The 22,581-nt window shown below is 50.2% G+C and overlaps 2 protein-coding genes and 1 long non-coding RNA gene across 8 annotated transcripts in view; 1 reads left to right on the top strand and 2 right to left on the bottom strand.

Moving 5' to 3' along the window:
• Pbx4 (PBX homeobox 4) overlaps nt 1–13,076 on the bottom strand; it is a 44,168-nt gene extending 31,092 nt beyond the window's left edge. Inside the window, exon 1 of one of the 3 annotated variants that reach the window (XM_006995486.4) lies at nt 12,859–13,076. In XM_006995486.4, coding sequence (XP_006995548.2) covers nt 12,859–13,007 — 149 coding nt within the window. In that variant the 5' untranslated portion in view covers nt 13,008–13,076. Of the gene's footprint in view, nt 1–12,837 lie in introns of all 3 variants that reach the window. The other 2 variants (XM_015988930.3, XM_076553020.1) reach the window with 2 other exon arrangements.
• A 288-nt stretch (nt 13,077–13,364) lies between these two features.
• LOC143269000 (uncharacterized) lies at nt 13,365–18,909 on the top strand. Of its 4 annotated transcripts, XR_013045254.1 has the most exons (4): nt 13,365–13,497; nt 15,080–15,175; nt 15,613–15,710; nt 18,823–18,909. It is a non-coding gene; the product is annotated as an uncharacterized LOC143269000 (long non-coding RNA). The 4 variants fall into 4 exon arrangements; XR_013045251.1 differs by lacking the exon at nt 15,613–15,710; XR_013045252.1 differs by lacking the exon at nt 18,823–18,909 and having other exon boundaries at nt 15,613–15,750.
• Lpar2 (lysophosphatidic acid receptor 2) lies at nt 17,819–22,382 on the bottom strand. Its single transcript, XM_006995487.4, has 3 exons — nt 21,783–22,382; nt 19,992–20,733; nt 17,819–18,417 (listed from the first exon to the last, which is right to left on the bottom strand). Exons 2-3 carry the CDS (start codon nt 20,722–20,724, stop codon nt 18,104–18,106), a joined length of 1,047 nt encoding a protein of 348 aa, XP_006995549.1. The 5' UTR covers nt 20,725–20,733; nt 21,783–22,382; the 3' UTR covers nt 17,819–18,103.
• Nucleotides 22,383–22,581: the final 199 nt, after the last annotated feature.

Below are 22,581 nucleotides of genomic sequence, written 5' to 3'. Positions count from 1 at the left end.
GAGCAGGTATCAACCCCATCCAGCTCCAGGCTGGCTCAAACTGGCCTGCCCAGCCCATCCAGTTCATTCTGGAGAAATCCTACCAAAGGCCTGGGCCACTGCCTAGACAGACAGACAGACAGACAGACAGACACACACACACACACACCACGAACCTATGGCCATGGCCATGTATGATATGGTGTGCCCCTCCCCTTGGGAGCAGTGAGCAAATTTTTCTTTCAAAAGTGACAGTGACAACATGGGTCTTGAAGGACACTCTACACATCTCCCTTTAGTATTTACAAGACAACTCTGGCAGGAGCTTGCTGCCAAGCCTGACTCCCTCATGGCGGAAGGAGAGAGCCAGTGCAAGCTGCCTTCTGACCTCCACCCACTCACACACAGACAGTAAACAAGTAACAAAAAGTTTACAAAACTGATCTGTCTCACCAATGCCATGAAGAGTGAGGTATCCTAGGATCTACATTAAAGAAAAATCTATGTCAGGGTCTAGAAAGATGACTCAGGGCTTTAAGAACACTGGCTGCTCTTGCAGTTCACAAACACCTGTAATTCCAGCTCCAGAGGATCCAGTGCCTTCTGCGGGCTTCGGAGGGCAACTCCCTGCTCCTCCTACTCCCCCCACAGTACACATGTGCAGATGCACATAGACACAGACAGACACAAAAGTAAAAAATGAAAACAAACAATTTCTTTAGAAATCATTAATGTAGTCCATTAACATCACAGGGTTACATTAGCAGATTTGGACTCCAGTCTTTTCATGAAACAATGGACAAAAGTCTCAGACAGAGGATCAGAAAGCATCCTTAAGTTGACAAAGCACACCAGGAAACCTCGTCAGGAATGGTGGTGCATGCTGTAATCCCAAATTCAGAAGGCAGAGGTGGAAGGAGTACCTTGAAGATTCATGGTGCTAGACACAGCAGCCCAGACACACGGTCCTTGCACTGGGGAGGCCGAGGCAGCTCAAGTGCGAAGTTAACCTGAGCCACATAGTAACACCTGCCTCAAAAACTAAAACAGGGAGCCGGGTGGTGGTGGTGAATGCCTTTAATCCCAGCACTCGGAAGGCAGAGCCAGGAGGATCTCTGTGAGTTCGAGGCCAGCCTGGTCTACAGAGCGAGATCCAGGAAAGGCACCAAAGCTACCCAGAGAAACCCTGTCTCAAAAAAACAAACAACAACAACAACAACAAAGTGGTATGTATACACAATGGAATATTATTCAGCTGTATAGAGAAATGAAATTGTGAATTTTGCAGAAAGATGGACAGCTCTGGAAAGGATAATATTAAGTTGGGTAACAAAAATTCAGAATAAAAGCTGGCACTGTCAGATAGCTCAGTGGTTAAAGGACATGTTGCCAAGCCTGATGACCCGAGTTCAAGACCCAGAATCCACAGTGGGAGGAGGGAACAGACTCCAGAAGCAAAGTAGCTTCTGATTTCCACATGCACGCCCACTCCCCTCAAAATAAATGTTAGTTTAAAAGAGAAGGGCAAAAATAGTGGGCTCTTCTTCACATAGGGACCCAGCCTGCAATACATACATGCCTACATGAAAACAGGGGACCAGAGAGGAGCCTGCTAGGGTGAGGGTGGATGGTACAGGGACCTCTGGGAGAGCCAAGAGTCAGGGAAAGGAAGCTGCCAGAGGGAAAGAAACCACAAAGACACACTTTGTTCAAGAATGTCAGTAATGTCTAACACATGTTTATATACAATAAAAATTTAAAAAGGGCCCCATGAGAAGGGGGGTGTGGGCAGGCAAGGCACCAGGGAGCCCTGTGCCTCAGTGCTGGCAGGAAGCAGCTCTCACCGGCCTGGAATTTGCAGCTGCCTTCAGTGTTGTCAGCCCACGTGACCCGGGGAGCTCTGTCAGGGAGCTCTGTCAAACAGCTCAGATGGACAAAAGTTGCCTTTGCCACAGTGTGAGGTACAGATGCCTGTGTCTCCAGACAACCATCAACCATTCTGTTTCCAACCGCCCCTAGGTCGCCTCCAGTCACCTGGAAGCAGTTCCCAGACTGAGTCTGACTCTGACTTCTTAGGCGTCTCATCACGATGAGTCTGTCAGCTTTTGCCGAGTGGAAGCCCCCTGGCTCCTGGCAACCGAGATTACCTTAAAATTTTAAGGCTTCTGTTGCCTGAGGAGTCCCAAGAAAATGCAGCCAGCACACACTGTCCATGAGAAGGGCTCAGGACTTTTGACAGATGTCCAAAGGAACTATGACTCAACACCGACCAAGGACCTGGAGAAGAGATTCCAGATCCTCAGTCTTAAACTGATACCCTTTAGAAACGCTCATGAACGTGTGGGGTGCAATCAGTACACTAACCTATAGCACACAGAGGGCCACTGAGGAAACTAGAAGATAGAAAAGCCTTCCATGTGCTTGGATCGCTGCAGTGTTGTGAAAACAGCTATATCACTAGAAGCAATCTGCAGACTCAGTGCCGTCCCCATCAAAATTCCAGCATCAGTCTTCAGCAAAAATAGAAAAAGCAATCCTGAACTGTGTGGGCCTGCCTTCCCAGCGCTTGGGAGGTGGGAGCAGGAAGATCAGGAGTTCAAGGTCATCCTTGACTACATAGTGAATTGGAGGCCAGACTGGGTTACAGGAGACCCCATCTCAAAAACTAACCCTGGGCTGGTGAGATGGCCTCTTCGGTAATGGTGCCTGTAATAAAGCCTGAGTTGATTCCTAGTATTTACATGGAAGAAAGAACTGACTCATCCAAAGTATCTTTTACCTCCGTCAGCAAGTCTGCACACATACACACACACACACATAAAATAAATGAATATTCATCCAAGGTATCTTCTACCTCCATCAGCAAGTCTACACACACACACACACACACACACACACACACACACACACACACACAGACACACATACACACACACACACAACTAGATGTCACAGGCAGTGCCTCATTCTGGGGTATCTGGGTGTGAGAGCCTGTCTGTCCTGTGTTCTATAAATGTCCTTGGAGCTTGTCTGGAGGGTCTAGCTTGGATGCAGCTACTTGTACGCTGGTGACAGGACAGTCCTCCTCTTCCATTGGCACACACGTTGGGAGGGGACACCAGCAGAGGCAGCCAGTTGAGCCCATTCAGCCCGGGTTATGAGTAGGTCACAGTCAGCGAACACTCACACCCTCCCTCCGTCCTTCTGTTCTTTCATCAAGTGTAGCTCTAAAGTATTTTGTTATACAAATTGGTACTCACACATAAAAACCAGTGGGAACTTAAAATTCATTACACATTTACTTCATTAAAAATGTTTTTAGGGGGTTGGAGAGATGGCTCAAAGGTTAAGGGCACTGACTGCTCTTCCAGAGATCCTGAGTTCAGTTCCCAGCACCCACATGGTCCAAGGAACAGGTGTTATTCACTGCAATACACATTTAGCTGAAATGCAGATGACCTGTATTATACTCGATACCACTGTAACATGTCAAGCAGGTTTCCAATGTCAAAGGAGGACATGAATATCAACTTTCTAATTTATAATACAATTATTTTCTTTTTACAAGTACACAGGTCAGGAATAAATACACAAAGAGATTTGGATATAGATGTAACAGAGTAGAAATTTTACTAGGTGTGAATCCTAATGACCAGGGCGTGGGTACTGAGTGATAGTCACTTTCTTTACAAACCCAGGCATGTCATCTGGATTCCACATACCTTAGTTTTCTGCTGTACAAGAATGTTACAGGGAGTGATTCAGACATTTTTTTTTCCGTTTTCTTAAATTTTTATTACTAAGAAATTTTCTATTCATTTTACATACCAACCACAGATTCCCCTCTCCTCCCTTCCCCCCATTTTAAACAATTTTTATTTAGTGCACTGTGTGTGTGTACTCGTGTGGAAGTTGGAAGTTCACCTGGGGGCGTGGGTTCTTTCCTTCAGCCAAGTGGGCTCCGGGATTCAGCTCAGGTCATCAGGCTTGGAAGCAAGTGCCTTACCTGCTGAGCCCCTCACCAATCCCCTTCCTTTCTTTAAACACACCTGATAGTATGAGAAAGATGAGAGGCTTCACGTGGGGCATGAAAAGTTCTTGATGGACAATTGAGCAAAACTGACCTTGGAGCTATGGGAGAGACAGAGGAACACTGAGAGACTAGCTGGGTCACAAAGCCTTGCAAAAGCCTGGTCCAGCCAGCTGATGAGGAGAGATGGGGTTGACTCCACCTTCTGGGCTGACAAGCTGTCAGGCTGCAGTCTGTGTCCACTGGCATCCAAGGGGCAGACGCTCAATGACCTTCACACTTCTTCCCGTGTGCTCTAGATCTTTCTTTCTTTGTGTGGGGGTAGGTGCTCCTGTGTGCAGGTGAACACAGAGGCCAGAAGAGAGCACAGGATCCTTTGAAGATGGAGGTGCTTTAAGAACGGGCCAGCGTGGATGCTGGGAACCAAACTGGTGTCCTCTTAACCACTGAACCATCTCTCCAGCCTCTCCTATATACTTTAAAGATATATTATGTGTACCATGTGCATGCCCGATGCCTTGTGAGGTCAGAAGAGGATATTGAGTTCCCTGAGACTGATGTACAGATGGTTGTGAGCCACCATGTGGGTGCTGGGAATCAAACCTTGGTCCTCTGCAAGAGCAGCAACAGTTCTTAAGCACTGAGCCAACCATCCAGCCTTATTCCCATGTACTTTAAAACACATCTCAATTATTTACAGTATTCAGTATGCAAACGATATTTTCACAGTTGTATCCAGTGCTGCTTAGAGAACTGTTAGGAAAGAGGTACACACTCTTTCTCTTTTGTGTAAAGGGATTAAGATTATGTGACAGGTTTTCCTGGAATTCCCCAGGTAGTAATCCAGGAGGGCCTGGAATCCTGGAATTCCTTCTGCATTCCAGGCTGACCTCATACAGTGATCCCCTTCAATACATTTCCCTTCTACTACATTTGTTGTGTATGTGTGTGCACAAGAGTGCAAGTGTACAAAGGCACATGTGTGGAGGTCAGAGGACAACGTTTAGTTCTCTTCTCCACTGTGTTGGTCAAGGATTGGCCTCAGGTCCTCAGGCTTGGCAGCAGGCAGCCTGACCTACTGTGCTATTTTGTCAGCCCCTCGATAAATTTTCAGGCTAAGGTGGGTTGACTCTGTGGATGTAGAACCCACAACAGGAGGGCTGGCTCTGCTGTGAGGGAAAGACCCAGCCACGCTGTGTTTCCTCTGGAGCGGAAATACGTAAGGACCACAGCCTTCTCAGGACTTAGGTGATCTTCAGAACCCTGAAGCCCAAAGAAGGAAGGGAAACCAGAAGCTTCCAAAGTCTCAAAAGCTCCAGACAAAAGTGTAAGAGGCAAGTTTTCACAACTATTTTAACAGGTAAAGAGTAATACTCCCTTCCCCAATATTATTATTATTATTTTGACACATCCTGGCCTTGAACTACTTTTTCCTGTTCCAGTCTTCATGTCCAGGTCACTAATTTTTTTTTTTTTTTTTTTTTTTTTTTTGGTTTTTCGAGACAGGGTTTCTCTGTGTAGCTTTGCGCCTCTCCTGGAACTCACTTGGTAGCCCAGGCTGGCCTCGAACTCACAGAGATCCGCCTGGCTCTGCCTCCCGAGTGCTGGGATTAAAGGCGTGCGCCACCACCGCCCGGCCAGGTCACTAATTTTTAAAAACTGGAAACATGAACCTGGGGAGGTGGTGGCACATACCTTTCATCTTAGCACTCAGTAGGCAGAGGCAGCAGATCTCTGTGAGTTCAAGGTCAGCCTGGGCTATACAGTGAGTTCCAGGACAGCCAGGGCTACACAGAGAAACCCTGTCTAGAAAGCTAATCAATCAAACAAACAAAAAAATTGACAATATGCTATGACAAAGGACTAATGCATTTTAAGATTTTACATGAAGAGGTGGGAGACCAAATGTAATGGCGCACACCTTTAATCCCAGTACTGGCAGGCAGAGGCGGGACAATCTCTGTGAGTTCAAGTCTAGCCTGATTTACATAGGCAATTCTAGATCAGTGTCATATAGTGGATCCTGTCTCATTTAAAAAAAAAAAAAAACATTAAGAACACTTGCTGCTTCTACAGAGGATCCAGATTCAGTTCCTAGCACTCACATAGTAGCTCACAATCATGTGTAACTCTGGTTCTGCAGGCATTAGACATGTATGTGGTACACACACATACATGCAGACAAAACACATACACATAGAATAAAAATAATTCTTCAAAAAACAACAGCCAGGGTTGGAGATTTAGCTCAGTGGCAGAGCACTTGTGCAAGGCCCTGGGTTCGATCCTCAGTTCTAAAAAAAAAAAAAAAAAAACAGCCAGGCGGCGGTGGCGCACGCCTTTAATCCCAGCACTCAGGAGGCAGAGTCAAGGCGGATCTCTGTGAGTTCAAGGCCAGCCTGGTCTACAGAACGAGATCTAGGACAGGCACCAAAGCTACACAGAGAAACTCTGTTTCAAAAAAACCAAAACCAACCAAACAAACCACCAACAACAGTACAAAAGAATCAGGAGGTGGTGGTGAGGTGGCTGAGTGGGTAAAGGCCCTTACCACCAAGCCTGGTGACCTGAGTTTGATCCCTAGAAGCCACAAGATAGAAGTAAAGAGCTGACTTCTGTAAATTACACTCTGACCTCCGTAAGTGTCCTGTGCATGCGCCATGGGCATGCATGCATGCATACACAGAATAAAGATGTAATAGAAATTAACTTCTTAGCCTTCAAACAGACAAGGGCTTTTATTCCTTCACGAGCACTGGCCACCTGGGCAGACTGGAACCTTCAAGATTCCAGCCTTGGGGCTATCCTGGGCCCTAGATGCCTGAAGGCCACACCTGAGCAGAGCTCAGCTCTTCAGTAGCTCCCTTTCCAGAACAGGACACAGGCAGTTCCCCCAGACACATCAAAATGTTCCTTTAGTGGTGACAGTTCTTGGGTCTCATTTCTTCTTTTCCGGAAGCCTAATCCTTCTAGACCTGTGGTTCTCAACCTTCCTGATGCTGCGACCCTTTAATACAGTTCCTCATGTTGTGGTGACCCCCAACCATAAAATTACTTTTATTGCTACTTCATAACTATAATTCTGATACTGAAATATCTGGTATGTAGGATATCTGATATTTGACCCTTGTAAAAGGGGTCTAGACTCTCTAATGGTAATTAGATACCATGACATTTTACTGAGGGCCAGGTACCAGGCACTATGAGAATTCAAAGTACAACAAAGCCCTCTCTTGGAGACTAACCACAGGGACTCACAGGAAAGCTGATCCTGGCCTGGCTCCAAGTTCCTCTATGGAGCAGCTTCTGTTCCATACACACTAGACATCCTCAAAACTCAGGAGAGCACTGGGGCTGCCACGGACTCCCCAGCACCTGAGGTGCTCAGAGCGCAGGACCAAGGAAGGGCAGGTGCTGTGAGGGGAGAGATGTTGGCCTGATGGACGTGCAGGAAAATCTGGGTCAGGGGAGTGGAATTTAGAGCTGGTGAGATGGCTGGGAGTGGGGTAAAGCGCTTGTTCCCGGAAGCCTGATGAGCCGAGTTCACTGCTCAGAACCCATGACAGAAGGTTCTACAGTGCTGTCCTCTGATCATCACTCACACCACACCACACCGTGTGCACACCCCCCACATACCCTAATAAAAGATACATTTGAGGGGCTGGGGATTTAGCTCAGTGGTAGAGCACTTGCCTAGCAAGCGCAAGGCCCTGGGTTCGGTCCTCAGCTCCAGGGTGGGGGAGGGGGATACATTTGAAAAGTGGAATGCGAAGCACTGAAGGCAGGGCAGCATTCCTGACTTTCCAGAGAGAGGCTATAAAACCCAAGAGTCAGCATTCCACACAGAGCTAGGGAAATGTCTGTATTTGCCTAGCAGGAGCACAAAGCCCTGAGCTCAGTAAAAGTGAGGTTGGTTGGTTGGTTGGTTGGTTGGTTTGCAGGCAGGGTCTCAGGTATTTCAGACTGGCCTCAATATATAACCAAGGTGAGCATCGCCACACGAGCTTCATGCGCTTCTGAAGCGCACACCCAGAGATCCTTGCATGTGTATTGGAGCTAAATGCTCTATCTATCACCTGAGCTGCACTCCCAGCCTTAAGGTAGCTTTTGTTCTTCTTAGTAAACTGATCTCACTGCAGGGCTAGAGTACATACTGTCAGACCCTAGGGAACCACCCTCACCTCAAAACAGACAGTTTTAATAAACATTCATGCTCCAAAAGACATCCAGCGCTTTCCTGTTTTTGAATCATCCCAGCAGGTGTTAATGCAGTAAACTGCCTTGTAAAGCAGACTTCCACGATGCTGGCTGCTGACACTGGTGTGGGGACAAGGAACAGGTGTTCTTAAAACTGCTTTGACTGCCAGGTATGGTGGTGCACACCTTTAATGCCAGCACTTGAGAGGCAGAGGCAGAGGCAGGCAAATCTCCGTGAGTTGGAGGCCAGCCTGGTCTACAGAGTGGAAAGTGGAATGTTGGCTAGACTCTGGGGTGAAGGGCCCTGGCTGCTCTTGCAGAGAACCTGGGTTCCATTTCCAGCACCCACATGGCACCTCACAACTGTCTGTAACTGTAGTTCCAGGGGACCCAATACCCTCTTCTGACTTCTGTGGGCGCCAGGCATGTATTTGGTACACATACATTCATGCAGGCAAAATACTACACACGAATTAAAAAATAAATCTTTAGTATCTCTGTGAGTCCTGGTCTATACAGCGAGTTCCAGGACAGCCAGGGCTACACAGAGAAACCCTGTCTCGAAAAACAAACAAAAACTTTATAAAAGAGAAAAAGGAAAAAGAAACTGAGAGTCGCAAACTCTGTGGAACTGTGCAAGCAGGCTTCGGGTTTTTGACTCTCCAAGGCGTCTGCCGATCTGGCTGGGAACATCTTTTCCCTGGCTCCTTGGAGTCTCGGAAGTACTGTCCCTTTCCATCTAGCTTCCCACAGCATGCCAGTCCTTTCCTTACAGTTTAGCCACAATTTATATATGTGTATATTTTTCCATTTCCTTTCTCTATCCCAAACCCCCAAACTCATGAAGCAAGGACTACTTCAGCACCCGGAACAGTGCCCTCACATAGTAAGTGTCCAGGATTTTTCAAGCTCATTTTAAAAATGGGTCCTAGGGATGGCAAGATGGTCAGTGGTTAAGAGCATTTGTAAACTCTGGGCTTGGGTTCTAGCACCCACATGGTGACTCACAACCACCTGTAACTCCAATTCCAAGGAATCTGACCTCCTCAGGCACCAGGCACATACATGGTACACATAAAGACATGTAGGCAAGATACTCACACACTTAAAATAAAACAATCTTTAAATTTTTAAATTATAATAAAAATGGGTTCTGAAGTCAGATGCATGCCTTTAATGCCAGCACTCAGAAGGCAGAGCCCGGTGGCTCTCTGAGTTTGAGGGCAGCCTTGTTTACACAGTGAGACCCTGTGCCCTCCTCCCCCAAAAAGGAGGGGCTTCTTCAGAGACTGGAGGGATGGCTCAGTCAGGAAGGTGCCTGCCTTGCAAACATTAGACCTGAGTTCCGATTCCCCGGGACCCATATGATAAAGCTTGGCATGATGGTGTCTGCAGCGCCAGTGCTGTGGGTGCAGAAGGATGCCAGGAACTGAGCTCACCGATCACTTCTGGGTTCAGTGAAGCACTCCCTTAAAAATACAGCAATCGGCTGGGCGGTGGTGGTGCACGCCTTTAATCCCAGCTCTCAGGAGGCAGAGGCAGGAGGATCTCTGAGTTCAAGGCCAGCCTGGTCTACAGAGTGAGTTCCAGGACAGGCAGCGCTACACAGAGAAACCTTGTCTCAGAAAACAAAAAACAAACAAAAAAGGTGGCGCCCAACGAGTTGGCAAGAGTTTCCACCTAAAACCTGAGAAAAGATTCTAAAACGGAGCTAAAAACAGCTTCCTAATTGTCTCTCTCAAATGAGCAGCAGCTGCTGGTTTGAGTTACTTGTGGGTTTCTGGCGTGTGTGCTTGACCTGCAGTATGGCGGGAATGAGGCCTCTGCAAGTGGCACATTAAGCTGCGTGGTGGATTAAGCCTTTGCTAGTACAAAACAAAAAAAGTAGTTTCTGGGCTACACGCTGCTTTGATAGAAGCATAGACCCACTATTTCTGAGAATTAATGGCTCCCAGAGCTGGTGGAAAACGTACCACCACCATGTTGGGAAGCTGAAGTGGGCGGAGCCAGCAGCCACAGTGCCATTTCAGGCTTAAAAGGCTGCAGTTTAAAGCAATAGGCTCAAGGTAATATAAAAAATAAGCCATGTAAAGATGGCTACCACACAGAGAATCTGGATTATGTTCTCTTTGATATTCGTAACTGAAGAAAAACATTTGATTGCAAAAGCTGTTGAGTTATGCCAAAATGTATATTTTAAAGGTGCCTTGACTTCAAAATTTGGATGTAAGGATATGTTGCTTTGGAAAGGAGGCTCTGCTTTTGTTTCCACAGAAGGCCAGAGGCTATGGATTTGTTCCAGATTAAGATACATTAGGTTTGACCAGCCAAGACCCCCTGAAAGGTCTCCGATGACACTATGGCCCAGATGATCCAACATCCAGAATCATTTCAAGGCAGCTGGCTCAGACGATACACCCTCACGGACTACTCCATGATCCTAAAATTTTCTTTGTGTCCCCATAAGATACAGCGCCGACCCCCCCCCTCCAGCAGGAAGTAGTAAGAGAAGCTACGCCCAAATTCCCAAATATACCAAGCTGGCTTTGGAGATGTGTAAAAGTTAAAACCTTCCTTTTTAAAAAAAGAAAAGGGGAAGTGCTGTGGGATGGTCTGTATGTCAAATTGCTCTGATTGGTCAATAAATAAAACACTGATTGGCCAGTGGCCAGTCAGGAAGTAGGTGGGACAAGGAGAGAGGAGAATTCTGAGAAGTGGAAGGCTGAGGCAGAGAGACACTGCCAGCCGCGGCCATGACCAGCAACATGTGAAGATGCCGGTAAGCCACCAGCCACGTGGCAAGGTATAGATTTATGGAAATGGATTAATTTAAGGTATAAGAACAGTTAGCAAGAAGCCTGCCACGGCCATAGAGTTTGTAAGCAATATAAATCACTGTGTTTATTTGGTTGGGCCTGAGCGGCTGTGGGACTGACGGATGACAAAGATTTGTCCTGACTGTGGGCAAGGCAGGAAAACTCTAGCTACAAAAAGGTAATCAAATAATTAGTCCTGAGGTATCCTTTGGGGACCTATCCAAGAAATGAATCCATTTTGGGCTTCTGCCAAAGCTCCTTCTGTCCTTCTAGAGCAGCAGCTCTGCCTGCCGTCACTCCGCGTCTACAGAGACCTAAGCCTGGAAGATGGCTCCACGGGTAAAAGTAGTTGTTGTCAAGATCCTTAACACAAATTTGACCTCATGAACCACATAGTGGAAGGAAAGACCTGACTTTCCCACGTCTTCCATGCACATGCCTCCATTCCACAAACAAAATGAAAAAAAAAAAAAAAAAAAAGAGCATGCCAAAGGAAGCCAGCTGATACTCACCTCAAACCATACATGCACTGTGCGATTATTCATTTGTGCACATACACACAAAACCACATCCAAAATACACCTAGACACACACACATGAAAGAAAAACTTTTAAATGGGTTATTGATGGCTGGGCTGGGGCTCAGTTCGTAGAATGCTTGCCTAGCATGCATAAAACCCTGTGTTCAATCCCAAGCATTACATAGGCTGTTTGTGGTGGTGCATGCATGTTATCCTAGCATTCAGGGAGGCTGAGGTAGGAGGGTCAGAAGTTCACAATTATCCTGGCTATATACAGAGCTATATGGTGATTTTCAGGCTAACCTGGGAAACATGAGATCCTATCCCAAACAAGCAAGCAAGCAAGCAAACAACAAAAAGAAAAAGAATCCTTGGGGTGTGGTCAATGGGTGGCACATGCCTCTCATCCCAGCACTCTGGAGGTAAGGCAGGATGATCAGGAGTTCAAGGCTTTCTTTTATTCCATAGAGAGTTTGAGGCCAGCCTTAACTCATGTTGGAGATACCACATGGGGGTTATGTGCACTCGTTACTCTTTCAGAGAACTTGAGTCTCCTACACACATTTCGGGGACACACACATATACACATATTAAAAAAACAAAAACAAAACAACAAAAACGTTAAAAAGAAGGGTGCCAGCCAGGCATGGTGGCACAATGCCTTTATTTGTTGTTGTTTTTTAATTTGTTTTTGTTTTTCGAGACAGGGTTTCTCTGTGTAGCTTTGGAGCCTGTCCTGGATCTCACTCTGTAGACCAGGCTGGCTTCGAACTCACGGAGATCCGCCAGGCTCTGCCTCCCGAGTGCTGGGACTAAAGGCGTACGCCACCACGGGCCGCCTTTAAATCCGTACTCTGGAGGCAGAGGAAGGAGAATCTCTGAGTTCCAGGACAGCCTGGGCTACACAGAGAAATCCTGTCTCGAAAAACGAGGAGGAGGAGAAGGAGAGGAGGAGGAGGAGGAGGGGGGAGAGGAGGGGGGAGAGGAGGGGGGGAGGGTACCCTCTTAGGTACACACAGCTCCCCGTATCCGTTTCTGAAAGTTCTCAACGGATCCTTCATCAAATCGCCCTAGCTCAGCTCTTGAGTCTTCTCTTCAACTGTGTGCCTCGCAAACTTGCGGTCCTCGCCCCGGCCAGTAACAGGTAACTAGATCACTTACCCTTCCAACGTCCCGTGTCCCCCGGGCTCGGCCCTCACCCCCTCTCCTCACGAAGCCATCCTTCACGCCCTCTGTCCATCACTCCAAGCTCTGCCACACCTGTCCCCATCCTCGTCCCGCCCCCGCCTGTTACCTCCCTGCCTGGGCGCCGCACCTGGCCTGAGCCTCGTCCAGGCTCTGGTCGGTGATGGCCATGATCTGCTGCAGGACGTCGCTCGTGTCGCGGCCCAGTGGAGCTGCGGGCGCCCGGCGGCGCGGGGCGGGCTGCGGCGGCACGGGACGCGGCGGGGCGGCCATGGGCATGGGCCGGGCAGCGCGGAGGGACAGGTCCTGCCCAGAGTTCTCGCGCGTGCGCAGCAGCCAACCGCCGCAGACCCAGGCGCCACGCCCCCTCACGCTCACTAGCCAATCGCCGCCGCGTACCGCCCACGGACACGCCCCGCAGGCGCCGTTCACCAATCGGCGCGGAGCACCGCTCCTCCCGCCTGACGCGCCCTAAACAGTCTTTTCAACGGATGCTGAGGGACCGGTGGAGGGTTGTCTAGGAGACTGCGATTCTCTTCGGCATCCTCCCCAGGACCCGCGCCCCGCGCGCCGTCTCCAGCCCCACGCACTGTCCCCCTTCCCAGCGACTGGCTAGAAACTAGCCTTCTCAACGGCCACCGAGCCCTAGTCGAGAGTTGCCATGGAAACGATGACCACCACTTTATGGCTCCAGTCCCCATCAGAGGACCACACTCCTTCTCTCTGGTCCCCGTGTCGGCTCAGGTTCCCACTTCTTCACAGGACCCAGGTTCTTCGCAGCCCCCAGAACCCGCCCCCTCCAATCTCTGAGTTTCCTTCCTCGGAGGCCTGCATCCTCACCGCCTCCACTTCTTCAGAACTTTTCAAAAATTTGTGGGTGGACATGGTGGCACACGCCTTTAATCCCAGCATTTATAGAAGAAGCAGATCTCCGTGATTTCGAGGCCAGCCTGGTCTACAAGTGAGTTTCAGTACAGTCTGGGCTAAGTACAGAGACCTTGTCTCAAAAATAAATAACTTGAGACAGAGTCTCATGTAGCCCAGCCCGGCCTCAAATTTGTTATGTAATGAAAATTGACTGAATTTGCTAGTGGAGCATGATTCAAGCTTCTGGTTTTCTGCTTCTACCTCCTAAGTGCTGGGATGCCTGATGTGTGCTGCAGAGTCCTATTTGTGTGGTGTTAGGAATGGAATCCAGGGCTTCGTGCATACCAGGCAACCACTGTACCAACTCAACTACACCTGTTTCCTAGTTTTTCAACTGTGGAGACAGGGTGTTGTATAGGCCAAGCTGACATCAAATTTACCAGCAGCAGAAAATGCCCTGGAGCTCCTCAGAATTCCCACTCCCCAGTCCTGCCTCTTCCTCAGGGCCTCCGTTTCACAGTCCTTCCCACCAGTCCTGAGGGCCCTCCACACCCTTCTCAGAACTCTGCAGACCTCAGAGCATCAATGACCCTGTCATGTGACTTTTTTGGGGGGAGCCATCCCTGATAAGAGGATAGCCTGACCAAAGAGACAGTTTGCCTCACGTCCAGTATTGTGAACCAGGGACTTTATTGAGGTTACAGGAGCAGGGGCAGCTACAGCTGAAGTGTGTCACTCACACTCTTGTGAGAAGGGCCCCGTGTCTCCTCTTTCTACAAGAGCACATTAGTGGTCCAGTCTTGTGAGGTCCTGTGGGAATGAACACAGCTGCTGAGTCAACATGGCAGAGGCCATATCCAACCTGGAGGGATAGCTATACAACTGTTCCCACAATCCTGGGCCCCTGTAGGGTCCCTTCTGGCAGGTTCCCCAGAACTGTTTCCTCTATGCCCCTTATACCTGGCTGAGAGGCCAGATGACGGCCGGAAGGAAGCTAGGACTGAGCACTTCTCTCCACTAAAGTCAGCTCTGTAAACTGTTTTAGCAAAATCCAGTTTAGGAATGACCTCAACCTGTCTGTTCTTTTAAATATTCTGTCGTGTGTGCGTGTGTGTGTGTGTGTGTGTGAGAGAGAGAGAGAGAGAGAGAGAGAGAGAGAGAGAGAGAGAGAGAGAGAGAGAGAGAAAGAGAGAGAGAGGGGGGGGGGCACGCCTTTAATCCCAGCACTCGGGAGGCAGAAAACAACTCTCAGGACTTGGTGCTCTCCTTCCATATGGGCCCAGGGATTGAACTCATGCTGCAGGCTTGCCAGAAAGCACCTTTACCTGCTTGTCTTAGGCCTGTTCATTCCTTCAAACCCCAGCATTCCAGGTCTAGCAAATGCTAGCATGTGTCTAAAAAAATGAATGCCTACTCTTGGGCATACCCCAAGTGAGTCAGAACTCTCATGGGCCTTTTGTTTGGCATTCATGACATGACAACAGGCTCAAGAGAAAGAAGAAGGGACACAAATCTCTCTGCAAAGTCACAGAACCTCCCAGCATCTGTTTGATCTGCGACAGGATTCAGATGAAGGCTCGGTGAGGGTTAGCATGGCTGGAAAGCCATCATCTTTGTTCTGTCAAGCAGCTGGTGGGGAATGGTGAGACCTAAGGGGCACCCGGCAAGAATGCAAAGGATGAGGGAAACCTGGTGAAGGAAACCATAGGCTTGGCCCCAGCAACAGGAAGTAACAGAACCTTGAAGGGGGCGAGGGTGGAGCCCTGTACAAAATGTCAGCCCGTGGTGCAGCACTATGCAGGCCTGGTTTGGTGGAAGGGAGAGGACTGTGAATTCCAGTGGTCTAAAAAGACAAAAACCTGATGTCATCCAGCAGAGGAGAGATCAAGCTGGGCTGAGGGAGGGGAAAGATAAGCAGTTAATGTGTGAAGACTAGAGTTCAGAACCGCAAAAATCCACATAAATGCAGGTGTGGACTCCAGCCTCGAAGGGCAGTGACAAAGGACTCCCTCCCCAGGACAGCTGCCCGGTGAGACGGTCGGGTTTGACTGAAAGGCCCTGCTTCATCGAGCCCCAGCGAGGATTCCTGACACAAACCTCCACATGCACACAAAGGTACAAGAACACCCACATTCGTGCAAACACATGCGCACGGCTAGGCACTCTCTAATCCCAGCTCTCAGGAGGCAGAGGTAGGTGGATCTCTAAATTCGAAGCCAGCCTGGTCTACAGAGCGAGTTCCAGGACAGCCAGGACTACATTGAGAGGAGACCCTGTCTCAAACAAACAGAAACAAAAAACATAACACTTATAAAGTGGAAGAAGGAAAGAAAAAAAAGCTGACAAGTCCCTCAACACAAGCTGGACAACGACGATGGAGGACAGACCTAAGTACAGGGGAGAGCTGACCAGCGGGGGGTCCCAGAGGACTGGACTGGCTGCCTCAATACCCAAAGTGACACAGGTCCAGCAGGCCTGGAACTCCATGGACGTGGGGACAGGGTCCTTCACGGACACCTGGCAGTTCCTGGGTTGTCCCCTTGAGAGACTCTGGCTGTAGTGCACACTGCTCACATTGGATCAAGTACTACCCAGGCCCTCAGCTCAATCTGTGTCCTCACAGAGGCAGGGATGGGCATTTTCCCTTTGGAAATGGTTCCTGTGACAGAGCTCTGTGGTGGGGAACTGCCTAGTGTGTGCAAGGTCCCAGGATGGGGAAAGCAGAGAACATTTACTGTAGAGACAGAGATGTTTTCAGTTCTTTGGAAATGGATGCTTTAATGCCTGAAGAATTTGGCTTAAGATAAGATAGAGGTTCAAATTCCTGCTGTTGCTCGGCATGTGGATGCAAAGTGAGACTATAACTCTGGCTGCTCTGGTGAGGTGGAGCAGGGAACCACGCTCATGGTCCACACTGACTGCCAGGGGCTCCTCTGGGCAGAGATAGGGCTCATCTTAGGCCTGGCATATCTGAGGCCTTGGGGGATAAGGGGTAAAGTCCAGGTAAGCTTGTGACTTAATTCCAGGCCCCATGGGACACGGAAGCCCCTTCCTCGGGGAGTTTTCTGTCCCTCTTGGCATGTCTGTGTCATTTCCAAGCTGTGTAGTCAGACACCGGCTCCATCTGCACATGCTGTCTCGGGCTTGTCATCCCAGCATCAGGAAGCAGAGGCAGGAAGACAGCTGAGAGCTGGAAGTTAGCCTGAAGCTACACAGTGAGTTCTAAAATGGCCTGAGCTATGTTGTGAGATCTTGTGTCTCAAAATAATAATAATAACAACAATAATATTAATAATATTAATATTAATAATAAAACAATAACAATACTGGGGGTGGCAGGTTGAAAGAATAGGCTTACAAAAACCAGAACTCACCCTGGGTTCTTGAGGAGGGAGACAGGTAGAAGGACAGTCGACAGAAAAGAACGACACAAGACTCCAGGAAGAGACAGCAGCCCGGATGGCAGTGCATAGTTCTAACCCCAGCACACAGGATTTGCAGGCAGGACGGATGCAAGTTCAAGGCTAGCCCTAAAAAAAAAAAAAAAAAAAAGCTGGGCGGTGGTGGCGCACGCCTTTAATCCCAGCACTTGGGAGGCAGAGGCAGGCGGATCTCTGTGAGTTCGAGGCCAGCCTGGTCTACAGAGCGAGATCCAGGAAAGGTGCAAAGCTACACAGAGAAACCCTGTCTTGAAAAAAAACAAAAAAAAAAGAGGCGGTGGGTGGGGGGTGGGGGGGTGGGGGTTGGGTGCAGAATAGGAATGAGATCAGGGCCAGGGGATTCCATGTTGAAGGATTCTCAACAGCTCTGAGCCATGATAGATAATTCCAGGACACAGGGGCAGATTGTCTGAATTAATGGCAAAAAAACCAACCAACCAAACAACCCTGGCAGCCTCAGAGTGGAAAGGCTTGCCCTGTACAATGTGGTCCCTCCATACTAATAGAGGCAGGTGAGCCTTCAGAGGCTGCTCAACACTCCCAAGGTGTCAGCTTCAGTACCAGCACTTGGGAGGTGGAATTCAAGGCCATCCTCAACTATACATGAGTTCAAGGTCAGCTGAGGCTACATGAGATCCTGTCTCAAAAAAACAAACACAAACTAGCCTCAGGAATACATCACACCTATAGCCTCTAACAGTGGGTGGTGTAGCCTGGGACAGCTCTCACCTTCCCCCCCCTGAACACCTACAGCACCACTAGGAAGAACCAGTCCACAGGACATGCCAGAGATATTCAGTAAAACTATGAAATGTCTGTTAAAAAAAACCAAACAACTAAAACCTGAGATGACTGAGAGTCAGATTGCCAAGCCCCTCTGGATGCTCTCCCATGTGCATGGAGATGTCCCCAAATCCCTGTGCCCAGAGGAAGGCAGATCTGTGGGCTAGGGGAGTATGGAGGGCCATACATCTGCTGGGCTGGATGGAGTCAGGAGAACTGCAAGTGGCCATGGCGTGCAGACAGACGACGCTCTGGCTGCCCGTCTCCCGCCTCAGTCCAAGGAAGCTAAAGGGTGGAGTCCATCAGTGGGTGGCCATTCTCAGGAAGCATGATTCGGGTACTGGCACCCGTCTGGGCAGAAGATGAGTAGCGGGCAGATTTGTGGTTGGACCAGCGGAAGCACATGCAGCAGAGGAGGCGGCGGAAGGTGCGGCGCATCTCGGCATCTCGGCAGGAGTACACCACTGCGTTGACCAGTGAGTTGGCCTCAGCCAGGAGCAGGAAGTACTTCTCCACAGCCAGGACATTGCAGGATTTACAGTCCAGACCATCTAGGAGCAGCACCACCTGGCCTGGTGTCCAGCACACCACGAATGCCCCTGCAGGACAGAAGCGGGGAGTTGGGGGGTGGGGTGGGGGTGGGATTGACGATGGTGAGCAACCAGGAGACTTGTCTGAACCGCTCTGTGCTCAGGCATATACCACACAAGCTCCCTGTAGGGGCAGAACTGCTAGGAGGGGAGAGACACTTTTCTCTAATTTACCTGCCAGAGGGATTCCTTTCCTAACTGGGGTAAAGTAGCCCAGGGCCCCGGAACCTTCTATAAGAGATTTGTTCACTAAAGGATGGGACAGGAGTTCATCATGGGACAGGCTGGTTACAGAGTAGTGGCCAGGAATCAATGGGGAGAACCAGTCCTGGACTAGGAATAGATCTCCTCCTATGCTAACAGCCTCAAAGAGGGACTTATTGCTAAGACTGAGGACTCAAATTCAATTCCCAGGACCCACGTGGAGGAAGAAGAAAACTAATTCCCAGACGTTGTCCTCAGACCTCCACACTGAAGTGCATGTGTACACTAATCTGTGCACACATACACAAAATAAACAACAAAAAAATTTATTTTATTTTCGGGTGGTGGTGGTACACACCTTTAATCCCAACACTCGGGAGGCAGAAGCAGGTGGATCTCTGTGAGTTTGAGTCCAGCCTGGGCTACAGAGTGAGTTCCAGGACAGGCTCCAAAGCTACACAGAGAAACCCTGTCTCAAAAAAAAAAAATTATTTTATGTACGTGTGTAAGCCAGATGCATGTGGGTACTGTCCTGAAGGCTAGAAAAGGGCATCAGATCTCCTGGAGCTAGAGTTGCAGGTGGTTATGAGCTGTCTAATGTGGGTATTGGGAATTGAACTTGGGCCCTCTGGAAGAACAGAAAGTGCTCGTAATCACGGAGCCATTTTCTAACCTCCAAAAATAATAATTAAACTCCAAAGGGGAGCCAGGTGTGGTGGCACACGCCCATCAACCCAGGGAAATAGAGACAGGAGGGTCAAGGAGGGCTTCAGGGCCTGCCTTAGCTACATATAGAGTTAAAGTCAGCCTGGAATCCATGAAACCATGCACTAAAAAAATAACCAGGCAGGTGGTGGTGGTGAACACCTTTAATCCCAGCACTCGGGAGGCAGAGAGGCAGGTGGATCTCTGTGAGTTTGAGGCCAGCCTGGTCTACAGAGTGAGTTCCCAGACAGGTTCCAAAGCTACACAGAGAAACCCTGTCTCAAAAAACCAGAAAAAAAAAAAAAAGTCTGGTGTGGTGGTGCACATTTTTAATGTCAGCACTCAGGAGGCAGAGACAGGCAGATCTGTGTGAGTTTGAGGCCAGCCTGGTCTACAGAGTGAGTTCTAGGATAGCCAGGGCTATGTAGAGAGACCCTGTCTCAAAGAACAAAACCAAACACCTCTGTGTAGGCTGGCTGAAGGGGCATCTATTCCTCTTTGGAGGCTTTGCCTGGTCCTGCCACTGGCTGTTCATCTTTTGTCCTCTTTTCCTTTCCCCTACATTGAAGGCCATCTCCCTGGAGAATGTCCCCTCCCTTCCTGCAGTATCAACCCCAGCTTCCCAGGGTCCTATGGAGGTAGGGTCCCTGGAGCTGCTTCAGAGCACCACTCACCCAGGATGATGACAACAGTCTTGACTAGGCTGAGTGTCGTCTCTCGGTAGCGGGGATAGCAGCTGACATGCTCCGCCATGCGTTCCACCCGTCTACGCACGTAGAAGAAAATGCGTGTGTAGACGGCTACCATGAGCAGGAAGACAAGCAGGCTGGACAGGGCCCACGCGGCCAGGTAGGAGCGGCTGAACAGGGGCACCATTCGTGAGCAACTGTCCAAGTCACAGAGGCAGTGCCAGAAGTGTGCCGGCAGCAACCCCAGGCCCAGGGCAGCCACCCACACACCCACAATGAGTGTGACCACTCGGCCGCGGGGCAGGCGGCTGTGTAGCTGTACAGCCATCACACTACGGTGCCGCTCCACAGCGATGGCCAGCAGTGTGGCCACCGATGCCGTCAGGCTGGTGTCCAGAAGGCCCTGTCGCAGGAACCAGCCTTTGATGGAGAGCCTGGCGGTTCGTGGGCCAGTATGGAACATGAGGAAGAGGTAGGCCATGCCAGCGAAGAGGTCCGCGGCAGCCAAGTTGCCGAGCAGGTAGTATATGGGCTGGTGGAAGCGTCGATTGGAGGCGATGGCTGCGATAACCAGCAGATTGGTGAGCAGCACCAGCACACTGACCGTCAGCCCCAGAGCCACCACCACCACATCCTTGGGGCGCCAACGAAGGCTGAGCTCCTTGCCACTGTTATTATAGAAAAAGCCGATGGTCTCGTTGTAGTAGCACTGACCCATGATGACCACCTGTGGGTATGGAAAGAGAGAAGTCAAGGGAGGCATGAACAGGCAGTGGTCAGAGGCAAGAATCAAGATTGGCCGGGCGATGGTGGCGCACGCCTTTAATCCCAGCACTCGGGAGGCAGAGCCAGGTGGATTTCTGTGAGTTTGAGGCCAGCCTGGGCTACAGAGTGAGTTCCAGGAAAGGTGCAAAGCTACATAGAGAAACCCTGTCTCGAAAAAAACCAAAAAAACCAAAAAAAAAAAAAAAAAAAAAAAGAATCAAGATTGGGTGAGTGCAACCCACAGACTCAGAGGCCCTCTGAGCAAGGTGTCTGTGGTGAGAGCCAGAGTGACCTAAAATTCACAAGCTCTGTTTATCTACTCATAAAGCAGGGTCTCACTATGTATCCCATCTGGCCTAGAACTCCCTGTGAGACCAGGCTGGCCTCAAAATCACAGAGATCTGCTTGCCTCTGCTGAATGCTGCCATGACAATTTTAAAAAAGATCTCTCATCAGCGGGATTTTCTGTTTGTTTTTGGGTGTTTTTTTCTTTCTTTCTTTCTTTCTTTCTTTTTTAAAATCGGAAGAATCCACAGCCAATGTATCTACAATGCAATTCAGGGCCTCGTGCCACCGGTCTGCGGCCAGATTGGACACCTGTGGTTTCCGAGGGGTGTGGGAGGGTTGGCCCGGGCAGCACAGGCGGTGTGAGCCGCAGGGCCAGCTTGAAGATCACACTGGGGCCAGGGTCCTTGCACGGTGCAGAGGCCAGGGGGCGTGTGCACACCAGAGCCAGGTTCCTAGTCAGCACCCGGAGGGCAGTGCCAAGGCACAGAGGTGACTTAAAGTCAGCAGAGTAGACAAACCGCCCCAGAAGTTGAGTTACAGGCAGGATTCCGTTCAAGAGCTCTGGAAGCTGGCCATTTCGCGGTGGGACGGAGGACCAAGAGGCCTCCGGGACAAAAGAGGGTGTTGCAGACAACTCTAGGCTAGAGAAGGGCTGTGGAGAAGGCGCGCCTCGCTCTCCCTGGAAGCCTGCACCCACCCTGGTCCGGTTGGTGCTCATCTTACCTGGGCCTCTAGTCAAGCGGCAGATGGGGCGGGCTCGCGGGGGGTCGAGACAGGACTAAGACCCATGGCCGTGCTGTGGGGCGGTTGCGCAGCTGCGTCCGGTGTGCTTGGAGCCCCAGGCCGAGGAGGCGGGAGAGGCGGGCCCTAAGGCCACGCCCCTACCTGCCCCAGCTCTTGGCCCCTGGGGGGTGTCCCGCCCCCTAGAGCGTACCACCCCCACGTCGGAAGTACGGTCTTCTGAAACGGCGGCAGTCCCACCTCCTCCCTACAGCCCCGTTTTCCCACGTGGGACACCCCTTCTACTACGTCTCCCGCGCACCTCACGTGCTTGCCCTTTCGCGCCTTTGGGGCTGAGTCACCTGGCAGCTGGAAAGATCCGCAGCGGTGGCCTCTGGGGCGCCCCCCTGCTCCTGTCCAATCCTCTACCGAGCTGCAAGCCCCGCCCTGCCGTGGTCAAGCTGGCGGCCGGACCCCCGCCCTGCCGTGGTCAAGCTGGCGGCTGGACCCCCGCCCTGCTACTGCCGTGACACCAGCAAGCGACCCAGACCCTGTGGGCCACCCTGGCTCCCCGTGGTCTCCCCTCAGCCTGCCACTGGCTCTGGCCTGCAGCCTCCTCTCCTGGCCTCCCCCGTCCGTAGCACACAGCCCCATTGTCTCGATTATCTGCACCGGGTTGTATTTGATTATGTAGAACCGGATCAGGGACACAGAGCTCTCTGGCAGGGCCTGAGTGACTCATCTGGGGCTCCAGGCCCTGAGCCTGTGGGTTTCAGAGGGTGGTTTTCAGAAGCCTTGGCTC

This window comes from Peromyscus maniculatus, chromosome 17, assembly GCF_049852395.1.
Source record: "Peromyscus maniculatus bairdii isolate BWxNUB_F1_BW_parent chromosome 17, HU_Pman_BW_mat_3.1, whole genome shotgun sequence".
NCBI classification, from domain to species: domain Eukaryota; kingdom Metazoa; phylum Chordata; class Mammalia; order Rodentia; family Cricetidae; genus Peromyscus; species Peromyscus maniculatus.
Note: the sequence above shows the minus strand (reverse complement) of the source record. Positions and strands in the feature narration are given on the sequence as shown.